Here is a 12,718-nt window from a genome sequence, read left to right on the forward strand (position 1 = left end):
CACGATTTATGTATTTTAAATCAGGCCAAAAAAAAAAGAGAGAGAGAGAGAGAGAGCAAGCTTGATTTTGCTGTTCAAAAGTTGCTCTCAGTGTCCTGGTTTTTCCTTTCAGAGGCAGAAGAAGGTAACTAAAGGTGCTGGAAACATGAGGCTGGTATATATTTGGAAAGAAAAGCAGGGCTGCTTCCTCTATGCTCCTCCCTCTCCCCCCTCCCCCACATTAGTAAGCTACTGATCCACTCTTACACTTCTTTGTACAACACTTAAGAGTTTAAATGAATTGCAGCTGAAAATATGGCACTGCCATCTGGTTTTAAACAGCAAGATCCAGTTTGAAAAACAAAGAGCGGGGGTGAAAAAGGAGCCCCCCCCTTTCTTTTTTGTACTAACCTCACTTTAATCATTGCCAAAGAGCATGAAGACAGCCCTGCGTCCTCCCACAAGAAAGCCTTGGGCCTCACAAACTTGGCAAGGTCTCTCCCTCACAAACAGCTCAGCAGGCAGAAGGCCCTGTCAGAATAAGAGCCCCTGCCTTTTTTTCCCTCTCTCTCTCTCTGGAAAGCTGCACATAAGCAGGCGTGCAAAGCCAGGGAGGATGGGCACCGTCCTTTTGTAGTGGCCGCTCTTCCTTTTCTTTTCCGGAGCAAGGAAGGCTGAAGGGAGTCTCCCTCCAAGGCAGGCAGGCAGGCAGGCTCTCTCTTTCTCAGGGAAAAAGAAAACTCTGCACCCCCTCTTGCCATGGAGACCGATTAGTTAGTGGCTAAGAGATGATGAATAGGGGAAGGAGAGAGAGAGGGAGGGAGGGAGGGAGGGAGAGAGAGGGAGAGAAATAGAGAGAGAGAGAGAAATAGAGAGATGTGGCAATTTGGCCCTCTGCCTAGAGTGGCCATGTGACTTTTTCTTCCCATTCTTTTCAATTGCCCTGCAAGGTTTGCCCGCTGTTTTTTTAAAGGCTCACGTTCACTGCAAGTGCGCACTTTTTAACAGGCAACAAAATGTACGACTACCTTTGGACAATACAACATACCATACATAAGCTGGTCTGTCTGATCCTTTGTGAATACAGTAACTTGGCACTGTATTGTCAGCATATATTCAGCAAAAAAAGGCCTGTGACATCTTTACAAAGCTTTTGTATTCCTTTCACAGAAAAAGCTAGCAGAGCCACAGTTCTGGAAATGTTCCGAATTCATATATAATTTCAATTCAAATGCCAATTTAAACACCATATTCATTTTCCAACTGAAAATTACAGTGGCATCTTTTTTTTTTTTTAGGGAGGGAGGGAGGAAGGAAGAAAAGGAAGCAATGCCATACATTGTTAGAGTATACTTGTAAATTCAAGGCAATATTTCTTCCTCTTGAAAAGGCTAATATAAATAACCAAACTTATCAAAAATAATATTATTAAAGTAAATTGAAAAAATTGGGATGAGTATTCATCTTAGGCATTACAACCCCTAGACACAACCCTTGACTGGGAGGCAAATATATTGGATGACCCTTAGATATCAGGAAAGGTACAGAAATCTCCGGTCATAATGTAGACTTTTGTAGTCTATGGCAACCCTGTTCTTGCTGAGAACATATGTCTTCCAGCATGGATTAATGTAATACAGCACTGATTAAAAGAACAAGTTAAAGACACTGTTCGCTCAGCTATAACTCCAAGAAGAGCTAATGTACACAGTTGCAATCTATATTAAGTAGGATCAATTTGCACGTAAGTTACCAAGATGGTTGCTACCAAACAGTCCTCCCCAGACTTCACTGCAAAATAAATTTATTGTACATATGGGAACAATCACTTACACTGCTTTTTTTAACCAAAACAGCACTGTAATCCTCATCTTATGGCCATGATTGGGACCAGAACTTCCATTACTAAGCAACAGCTAGGTAAGTCATCACATGACCATGTCCTTTTTATGATTTTTTCTGCTACAGCCATTAAACAAATAACATGGTCATTAAGTGAATCGAGTTTCCCCCACTGACGTTGCTTGTCAGCTGGAAAGGTTGCAAATGGCAATACTGTGACTCTAGGAAGCTGCAACCATTGCAAACACATGTCCGTTGCTAGGCATCTAAGTTGCAATTCCATGACCTTGGGGATGCTACAACGGTGGCAAGTGTCAGGACCACCCACAAATCACTCTTCAGTACTGTTTGAACTTTGAACAGTTGCTAAATGAATGGTTGTAAGTCGAGGACTACCTGTATAGTTGTGGGAATTTCTGTAAAAATAAGAAAATGGCATAAACCTAGCATTACCAGTAGTAAATCAATACAAAGTGACCTAGGGAAGACGTTGTGAAGCCGTAAGCTTAATAAATAACACTGTATAGGCAGCACTTAATTCAGCATTATGTCTATTCTCCTGAATTGTTTCTAGAATAATATTTAACCTTGTCTTCAGTGTCCTCAGAGAATAATCAGCCTGAATAGCATTTGGAAGAATAACTGTTCTCATCTAATGCCCATTTTTCAAAGTATGCATTTATCTGTTTTATATTAAATCCGATATATCTTGCAAAATCTCAGTGAAATAGCCAGTCTGGTCTAGTGGTTAAGGCACCAGGCTAGAAATCAGGAGGCTGTGAGTTCTAGTACTCCATCTTAGGCATGAAAGCTGGGTGATTTGGGGTTGATCACTCTCTCACAGCACAACCCACCTCACAGGATTTGCTGTTGATGGGAAAACAGGAGGAGGAGTGAGTATTATATGTTCGCCACCTTGAGTTACTTTATCACTTTATAAGGTGGGCTAAAACTAATAAAAATCTAATAAACTAAATAATGTCAACAGGATTGAAAGGTCCAGTCATTTGTACCAACAGAGGAAGGTAAATATGTTTCACACCTTATACATTTCCCTGAAAAGATAGGGACTCCAGCAGAGTAGAAATAGTAATAGTAATAAAAAAGAAAAATGGCAAGGCAAAGCATTACATGAGTACGTAAAAAAAGAAATTAGCAGGCAAAGCACATAACAAGAAGATCTGGCAAGGGGTGCAGGGAAGTTGAAGAAAATGACAGAGGAGCTACCGGTAATTCTGGCTGCACAAAACCAAGCCTTAAGAACAAATGCATACAAAGCCAGAAATGAGAAGGCAGCAACAGAGAGCAAGTGCCGCCTTTGCAAAGAGGCAGAAGAAACAGCGGGACACCTAGTTAGCTATAGCAAGAAGATGGCACAGACTGACTACAAACAATGGCACTGCAATGTAGCAACCATCATTGGAAGATCTGCAAGAAATATAATTTGCCTGTAAGGAAGAACTGGTGGGACCATAAAATATAGAGAAAGTCGTAGAAAATTTTAATTGGAACAGCTTACAACCTGTGATGTAACATCTTTAACACCAGCAACCAGCAACATCTGCCTATCCCAGGGTCCTTGAGAAGGACTCAATAGGTGGATAAAATGCCAAATCCAGCCTAAACATCTGGCTGACTGTGCAATAATTTTATAAGTTGCCTGATTCCCAGTACTTCTGCTGCCATTAGATAAAAAAGCAGAAATTAAATGTCAAGATCATACAATAAAGAACTATTTGGGCACATCATCTTTCAATTTAAAAAGGATTAAATGTAGCAGAAAAGAAGAAAGTATCACGACAGCAAAATCACAGATAAAACAGGTAACCAGCTCATAAAAGGCAAATATGCAAATAAACTCATCTGCAAAACAAAAAAAAATAATGAAGTACTATGAATCCCTTTCAAAACCTACCGTTTCTGTGAGATCAAACTGAACATTTAGATTTAAATTGTAGGTGGTCCTCAACTTATAAACAACAGTTTATTTAGTGACTGTTCAAAGTTAACAATGGCATTGAAAACAGTGACTTATAACTGTTTTTCAGACTTATGACTGTTGCGTAACCTTCATGGTCAAATTGACCATCATCAAAACTCAGACACTTAGCAAATTGACTCATATTTAGAATGATTGCAGTATCCAAGAGTCATGTGAACCCTTTTGCAAATTTCTGACAAGCAAAGTCAATGGGGAAGCCAAATTCACTTAACAAATGTGTTACTAGCATAATGACTGCAGTGATTCACTCAACAATTGTGGCAAGAAAGGTTGTAAAATCAGTGTCTCACTTAACAACAGAAATTTTGGGCCATTGTGGTTCTAAATCAAGGACTACCTGTACACATCTCTGTTCAGATAATCTCCCCAAATCTATCTCATTATCTTAATAATTAGATTTTTCCTAATGTTTTAGTATACATGCAGACTTATAAAGAAAAAAAAAACTACTTTAGATCAAACTCCTTTCCATGTAGTTTGCTTGGCCACAGTATGGAAGTGATTTGCTTTCTTCCAGGATGGCTTTTTTCAACTTCCAAATCTATCTTACAGCTCTGAGATTTCCTCCTGGCTTCTCATCCAAGTATTAATCATATCCAAACCTGCTTAGCTTTCAAAGCCAACAAAGGTACAGATGTATTGCCTCTGAATTTTAATTTCAAATGGACTTATTAAAAGATAGAACTGCTAATATTGATCAGAAAAATCAATATTAGCAGTACTGAACCCAACTATTGTAATAAAGAATCAAAACTACCGGTACTTGGAGAAATTTATAGCACTATGAAAACCACCCTCGTCTTGAATATATCAATAACTGGCAGTTTTAAAAAGAATCAATGGTAGCGTTTTTGTGTAAGGAGCATGTAGTAGGTTATAATATTATAAAACAAAATCAAATCATTTGTAGTCTGGGAAGAAACCGTACTCAACTAAAAGCAAATGTACGAATTCATTCCAGATACTGATTTTATAGCCATTGTCTATAGCAACCGTGTCCATAACATTCTAACTCTCAAGAGGACAACTCTCTGGTAAATGGTACATCTGTCAAACTGCAGGAAACATCTGGGAAATAGCTGAACAAAAGTAACAAATTTAAAACTTTTCCTCCACAGTCACAAAATCTAAACTATAATTTTTTAAAAAAATTACTTAGCTAAGGCTCTGTACTTATAGGACAGGGGTGGGCAATTAATTTTCTCAAGGGGTCACTTGAAAAACTGGGACTGTTGTGTAGGGCCGAACCAACAGAACCAACATTACTGTGAAGGTGCGTAGGTACACGCACATATATGTAAATTGAAAAGAAAAAAAAAAACAGCAGTCAACTTCAAAATAAAAGCAATGCAGTTGTATTGTATGCATTTACATTTGATTTCTAATTTCCAATTAACCTCATGCAGGCCAGACAGGAACAGCCAGAGGGCCAGATGTGGCCCCAGGGGTGTAAAATGCCCAGGTCTCACATAGTATCATAAGCACTGGATATTTAACACAATGATACTTCATTAAGAAAATAATAAAGTGTCTGAAATGTTATGTCCAGCTTTTTGCACTTCAACATAAATTGTTTTAAAATTAGGTATTTGTGGCCCTGCCCCATCTGGGTCTTTCTCTGCTGATTTCATAGCTGATTTCTCTGGCTCCAGAGCTTTGAAGTCTGTCCAAGTGAGCTGCACCACTGGTCAAGAGAGACACCTTTCTTGGGAGGGCCACATGAAGCTCTATTTTCGCTGGCAAAGGGCTGCAGGAGGCCGTCGTGGCCAAAAATGGAGCCTCGATGAGTGACACAGAGCTGGCCAAGTCCACACACACGCCCCCTCCCCCCCCGGAAGTCAAACACAACCCTGATACAGCCCTCAATGAAATTGAGTTTGACACCCCTGTTCAAGAAGCCAAAAGAATAGGCAATACAAATATTTTCACTTATGTCACAAACAGTTGTGACAGTTGGCTTGAGGCTCCTAATTGGGGAAGTATCATGATGGAGGTGATTAATGGATCAATAGAAGATCCCGCCTTCCCACCTGTACATTTTGCTTGTCCTCTCCCATCACAGTTCTGTTTTATTATGAATGAATATACATTTGTGTGTATGTGTATGTGTGTTTATACCTACATACACATACACATACATACACACAAACACACAAACACACACAAACACACACACACATAATTTTCATGGCTTTATGTTGATTTCCGCTTTAAGATAATTAAGGCAAATTGTTGCCATTTTTTTTTTAATTTGATTTATATGCTGCCCTTCTCCGGAGACTCAGGGCGGCTTACAATGCGTTAAGCAATAGCCTTCATACTTTTGTATATTTATACAAAGTCAGCTTATTGCTCCCACAAACTGGGTCCTCAATTTACCTACCTTAGAAAGGATGGAAGGCTGAGTCAACCTTGAGCCTGGGGAGATTCGAACTTGCAGTAATTGCAGGCAGCTGAATGTTAATAACAGGCTATTAGTCTGCTGCGCCACCAGGCTCTGTTTTTCATCTATTGATTGTAGTAAGTTTATGTAAGCAGTGTCTATGCCTTCGTTGAGCAATGTTTTAATTATTGCTTGATGAAATACTGGTCAAATGCCTTTTTGTAGTCAATAAAGGCCAGGCATACAGGCATGGTATACTTCTTGTGCCTTTCAATGACTTGCTAAACAACCTGGATGTGATCCATGGTTTTATTGCTTTTAATATTGTAAGCTGCCCAGAGTTACTTTACAGTGAGATTGGTGGCAAATAAATTGAATAAAATGAAATAAAACAAAATAAAATAGTCCCAAGGCTGATGGCATTGGTCTTACTAATCCTGCATATACTTTTATAACTATACTCAAAAGTTCATAAAGCTCTTTGCGATGACTTCTGTCAGTAGCTGACAGTGGCAAGAAAAGTTAGACAGAAGCATCTAGATCAGGGCTGTCAAGCTCCCGGATGGATGCGTCACACGCTGGCCACGTTCACGCCCGGTTTAGAGAAGGGGGAAAGTCCTGATATGTCACATGACATGGCCATGACGACGTGAGTTTGGCACCCCTCACCTAGATGTAATCTCTTTCCTCTTCTTTTCCATCTATTTTGCAATTCCAGGAGTGACTGGCCTAAAAATATTAAATTGAGGTTTATGGCTAAGCCAATATTTTTTTTCCAAATCCACCAACATTTCACTTCTACTCTTCGTTGAAGACATTTTTTAAAATGTTGTATGCATCTATCTCCATCTGTTTAAAACATCTGACTTCTCTTTAAACAATATGGGGTTCACAGAAGACCCACAATGACTAAACAGCAAGTTTGGCTGTCATTTAAATTAAGTTCTTCTCATATCACAGTTCCAATAGGAAATCTGGAATTGGTGAAATATTATTATTCCACTGAGCAGCTCACTATTTGTGAGATTTTTTTTCCTTTCTTCAGATTTCCCTGGCAGAATACAATCCCTAGTTGAGACAGTTATGACATCCACGCTGTTCCACTTCCCTTCTGTTGCCTAAGCAGACTTTGAGGGTTATTTGTGACTTGATTTCCGTTGACTCATTAAAAATATATGTGAAAGGAAATTCAGGAAATCTGTCCTTCCTGCATAACAATATATATTTTCATTAGCAATTAAGCGTATGAAGAAATGATGAGGAAAGTCAAGACTACAAAATTAATATTAAAGCCAACTCTATTGTCTAATCTTTCCACCCTTGAAAAAAAAGTCCCCTTTTCATATTCTTTTTCAGGAGGTGAAACTGCACAAGTAAGGAATTTTGTATATAATGTCTAAATGAAAAACTTCCTAGACCTTTGAAACTGGCTGAAGTACTGACTGTCAGGCAGATGAAGTCATGAAAAACAGATGCTGATGCCCCAGGTAAAGTTGCACCAATTGAATTTCTGCCTGTCAACCATTAGAGGAGACTTCTTGGCCCTCTGCCCCTAGAAGGAAATTAGTAGTCCCTTTGTTGATTAAACAGAAGATTGAAGTAGGGTAAAAGGCGTAGCAGCAACACTAGACACAGCAGTTTTAAGTTAAAAGAAAAGAAATAAAATGAAGGAAGCCATTTTCAGACACAGTCAGCTATATTAATAGTGATAAAAAGCAGAGGTTTGGGTGGGAACTGGTCTGACCTATCTTCAAGGAAACAGTTTTCAATTACAGGGTTACAGGAAACTTTTCACTCTCCGGTCACCCATCATACCGCAAACAAGGATATGTCATGGCGGAGACAATACAACTTTTCCATATTTGGAGAAAAATGAAAAACTGATTTGTAGATATATAAAAGCAGATTCAAAGAAAATCGCCATCATAGCAACAGGTAAAATAAATGCTTTTCAGAAAAAACAGGCAAAACATCAATTACCACAATAATGTGGTAAATTATAAATTTTCATCTAGAAAAATTAACATAATAATCATCTATGTTTTTATGATGATATCCCTAAAATATTTCTAATATGTGACAAGGGACAAAAAAATGAAAGGAAAACAAGTTCTAGAATGTTATTTGAAGAGATTAAAGATCAATATTGTTAAAAATAAAAGAAAGGAATGTAAAGTGGGTTTATTTGATCAAGATTAAAATAGATGTGTTGCTATTTCTGGCAACCCTTAATGGACTTTTGCTGACCAGGACCGAATGTCAAGATTGTAAGGATCTATATATAGATAGGAGATGAGATATGGGATGAAGGGGCTTTTTTGTTGTATTTTAAGAACAGGTGATTAGTTGTTAAAATTGTTCACATTTGTTGTGACAAAGGAGTCTTCTTTAATTTTTTCTTTTCTTCTGCTATATTTATCTATCTATCTCTTTTTCTATTTTATGCACTATATTTTTATTTTTGTAGTTTGTATTCACTTTTATCTATTTAGCTATATTTAATATATTATTATGTTTAAGAATTCTAATAAAGTAAAAATATAAAGAACACATATCTAACCTTATTATGAATTATTACAGAGAACATGAAGGACCTAGTTATGCATTTACTGATTTAAATAGTATGCATAGTACTTTATTTTTTTTGCTTGTATACATGTATCTACTGTATAATATACAAATGTATGGTATAAACATAAGGACTTAGACAGTTAAATTAAATATTGTAATTGAATAGTTTGCTTTTAATTTCACTGCTGTATTAAAAAGCAAATCAGCAGATGTGTTCTATTACATTCACAGTATACCAAATTATATATATATACCAAATCCAAGTGCCATCTTCCCAAGGACCCTTTATTTTACCATTGTAGGACATGGTTGGCAACCTGATGCCTTCCAGTTGTTTTGGACTTGGACCCCCATGAATGCCAGTCAGATTGGCAAAAGAAAGGGATTGAAGGAGCTGTAGTCCAAAATGTGTATAAGAATCAAGTTACTTCACTTGCAGTTAGCTATGAATAGGACTGGGGGATAAACAAGGTAGAAAGTATATGCTATTCAATCCACTTAACTGGCAAGCAAAGGAACTGTATACACAAATCATTCATGAGATATAAACTCCTGCCCTACATAATCTCTATAAGAACAATGGAAAAGAGAGTGTGTGCCAATTTTTCAACATTTTTAAAGCCAAGAGGATTGTAAGATTTTTTAAAAAATTTCATGTACACATATTCAGAATAAAACATAAAATTCCTAATTGAGTCATTAGTTAAGAACAGTTTAATTAACAAAACAGCAATTTTGAAATATATTCACCATCAATTAAGTGACAGGTCTTTTCAGGTTTTTCTCATTAAGAAAATGTATTTTGCCAAATCTCCAGCTTTCAAACTGAGGCTAGAAGGAATATATTTGTGAAGCCATGTGCTCATATTGATCATGTTAAGGGCCTCATAAGCTAAACGTTTTATTCTCAAATAAAGAAAATATTTAAAAATATGCTTACCATTTCTACGATTAAGGAAATTATGATTTTCTGACAAGGGTAGATTTCTTTTAATAGTGCAATGTCTAGAGTAAGCCTCTATATTGTGTCCAATGGACCATATTTAAACCAGGCCTCATGAAAATATAGCCTATGACTTCTTTTGTCTTCATAAATGCAAATTTTAGAGGTTTATATTTCATTTTCTTAATAGTCTTGATGAAAAACATCAAGAGATGTTGTCTGGCTGCAAAAAGTATGTACCTCTTTGCTTCCAAAAGCTATGTACCTCTTTGCTTAGTAGAATTTGGAGTTTTGCAGCCTATAGCCCTAATAATAAAAACAAGTTCATAACAGTAGACTTTTAAGTCAGTTCTACTGGAGTAACCAGGAGTAAACATTTAAACACATAAAACAAAAAAAATACTTGATTTTGTCATTTTATTAAACTACTGTTTTATGTTCATTACCTTAACAGCATCCCAAGAGCCTTGTTCAGAATACAGTCATTCCAAATTTCCAACTAACTATCCTTTGTAATACAGTGTAACATTAGGGAAACTATGTCATGATCCATTTATGTCTGAAAGTATGTCAGGGTTGTAAGTCAGATCATTGCTAAATCTTCTCCACAAAAAAAATCTCCAAAGAATTGCTACAAAAGTTTCATATACATTAGAATCTTGGTACCAATAAAAAGGATTCAGAGTGTTTTAGGATAAAATTACACAGATATCTAAATTCTGCTTTGACACAATCATTATGATTAATAAATCTCATTATTGATAATTAGTAGCTAACAATTTTCTACTGCAAACCAAGTGGAGAAGCCAGGAGGTAGATAAATTCGGACTGGGACAACTCGCTGCAGACAACTCACCATGGCGAACTCCCGCGGGATAACTCACCATGGCCAACTCACTGCAGGACAATTTGCCACAGGACAATTTAACAATTCAATTTAATTATTTAAAATAAATAAAAAATATTTTAATTTTTGTTATTCACATTTTGTTCTGTCCCTCCTTTTGCATCCTTTAATGATTCTATTCTACCGTTTCTTTTCTTTTCTTTTTTCTTTCTTTTTTTTTAATTTGATTTATATGCCGCCCTTCTCCGAAGACTCAGGTCGGCTTACAATGTGCTCAGCAATAGCCTTCATCCTTTTGTATATTTATACAAAGTCAGCTTATTGCCCCCACAAACTGGGTCCTCATTTCACCTACCTTAGAAAGGATGGAAGGCTGAGTCAACCTTGAGCCTTGGCGAGATTCGAACCCTGCAGTAATTGCAGGCAGCTGGTCTTAATAAGCTTAATAACAGGGTGCCTTAAACCCCTGTACTACCAAGGCTCTTCTTTGATATTAGTGTAACTCTTGTCCCACAGCGAGGTGTCCCACTTTGAGTTGGCCATGGCAAGTTCTCCTGTGGAGAGTTGGCCGCAGCAATTTGGTCATGGCAAGTTGGCTGTGGTGAGTTGGCCATGTTGAGTTGGCTGCAGCGAGCTGGCTGTGGTGAGTTGTCATAGACCCAATAAATTCATATGGATACATAAAAATATACAAACAATACAATCCAATAAACTAAACTAAAAAAAACTAAAAAGAAGAATTGTTACCATTACATTTGCTGTTGTTGTTTGTCTATTTCTTAACCAAAAATGACCTGAGGAAGAATGATAAAGCTCAGCATAGAAGACTTTTAAAGCAGAGATTATGCCTCCTGTGAAAAGGCTGAGGTCAGCTATTAAGAGCTCCCTCTAAGGATAAAGGGAGCCTTGTTTTCAGCTAAACTATGAAAAGGAGAAAATACCTCTGATCTAACAAATGAAAAATGCATACAATATAAGTCAGGCCCTAGACCTCAGTTTAAACTTTAAGGGACAACACATAATTAGCATTCCATTGGCACAGCAACATCCAGATACTTTCAAGCTAAAATAAACTGGACCAGATGTACAAAACTGCAAAGACATTCTACAATTAAAGAGGGGGTTGGTATGGGTTTTTAATTTTTCACTTGATAAACATTTGCACAGGGCATAACTACCAACCAAAAGGAAGAATATATCAAAACTTGGGAAAGTTTAAAAGGACCTCAAAGTTTTATTATGGATACTGGAGAGCAAGTTAAATTAACCATAAAATTCGGTTTTTCAGGTAGACCTCATGTTACGAGCATAATGGAGTCTGTCCATTATGAATGTAACCCAGGAGGATGTTAAGTGAACAAGCCCCCATCCCTGCTCCCCTCAAGACTATTTGTTAATTGAACACACAGGTTGTTAAGTACATATTAGGTACCTCAGGGATGGTGAAGACCATTGGGGAGGGGGGGTTAGTGCAAGAACAAGACCGACTGCCACCGGCCACCCAAGGCCTTCCTCCAGTCACTGAGATATCTCATGCTGCACTTCCCACCCCTTGGGGTCCCCACAGCTCTTGGACCTTCTCCGCACCAACCGCTATAATCTATAGCTCACTTACCTTTTAAAGACCTCCAGAGCTCAAAATGTCAGGTAGGAAAGGAGAACAGGATGGGCCATGTGGCAGAAAAGACAAGTGTGTGTAAGGATGTGTGTGTGTGCACACACACACGCACGTTTCCCCTCTTTACGAAGGGAAGGAGCATGCATAAGGATGTGCACTCTTTGCAAAGGTGCTTTTGTGAAAAGGTGAGAAGCCTGTAGGAAGAGGAGGTCTTCCATTGCTGCATGCCTTTCCTCCCCCACCATTAGCACTGCTAGTGTAAGACTAATGGAACTAATGGTGGAGGGGAAGGGAAGGCTAGCATTTAGCGATGGAAGGAAATAGCTTCACCAGCACCTAAAAAAAAGATGGCAATTTTTCTGCCATTGTGGCCTGGCCTGTTCTTTCCTACCCTGACATCTTTAGCTCTGGAAATCTTTCAAAGTTAAGTAAACGATTGATAATGGAGTTGTGGACTAGCAAAGCAGGCCCAGTGCCCTTGGGGATCCGGCAGGGCATGATGGGAGGAAATAGGCAGGGGGCATCTCTAACAG

The 12,718-nt window shown here is 37.9% G+C and overlaps 1 protein-coding gene across 6 annotated transcripts in view; it reads right to left on the minus strand.

Moving 5' to 3' along the window:
- The window catches only part of VGLL4 (vestigial like family member 4), a 102,673-nt gene that overhangs the window by 22,333 nt on the left and 67,622 nt on the right, over positions 1-12,718 (minus strand). The window contains exon 1 of one of the 6 annotated variants that reach the window (XM_034438273.3): positions 391-480. The exons of the other annotated variants lie outside the window; for them this stretch is intronic. Within the exon in view, the coding sequence (XP_034294164.1) occupies positions 391-404 (14 nt within the window). The 5' untranslated portion in view covers positions 405-480. Of the gene's footprint in view, positions 1-390; positions 481-12,718 lie in introns of those variants that run through there. 6 annotated transcript variants of the gene reach the window in all.

The sequence above is a fragment of the Pantherophis guttatus genome, chromosome 2, assembly GCF_059756535.1.
Source record: "Pantherophis guttatus breed Tessera chromosome 2, ASM5975653v1, whole genome shotgun sequence".
Lineage (NCBI taxonomy): Eukaryota > Metazoa > Chordata > Lepidosauria > Squamata > Colubridae > Pantherophis > Pantherophis guttatus.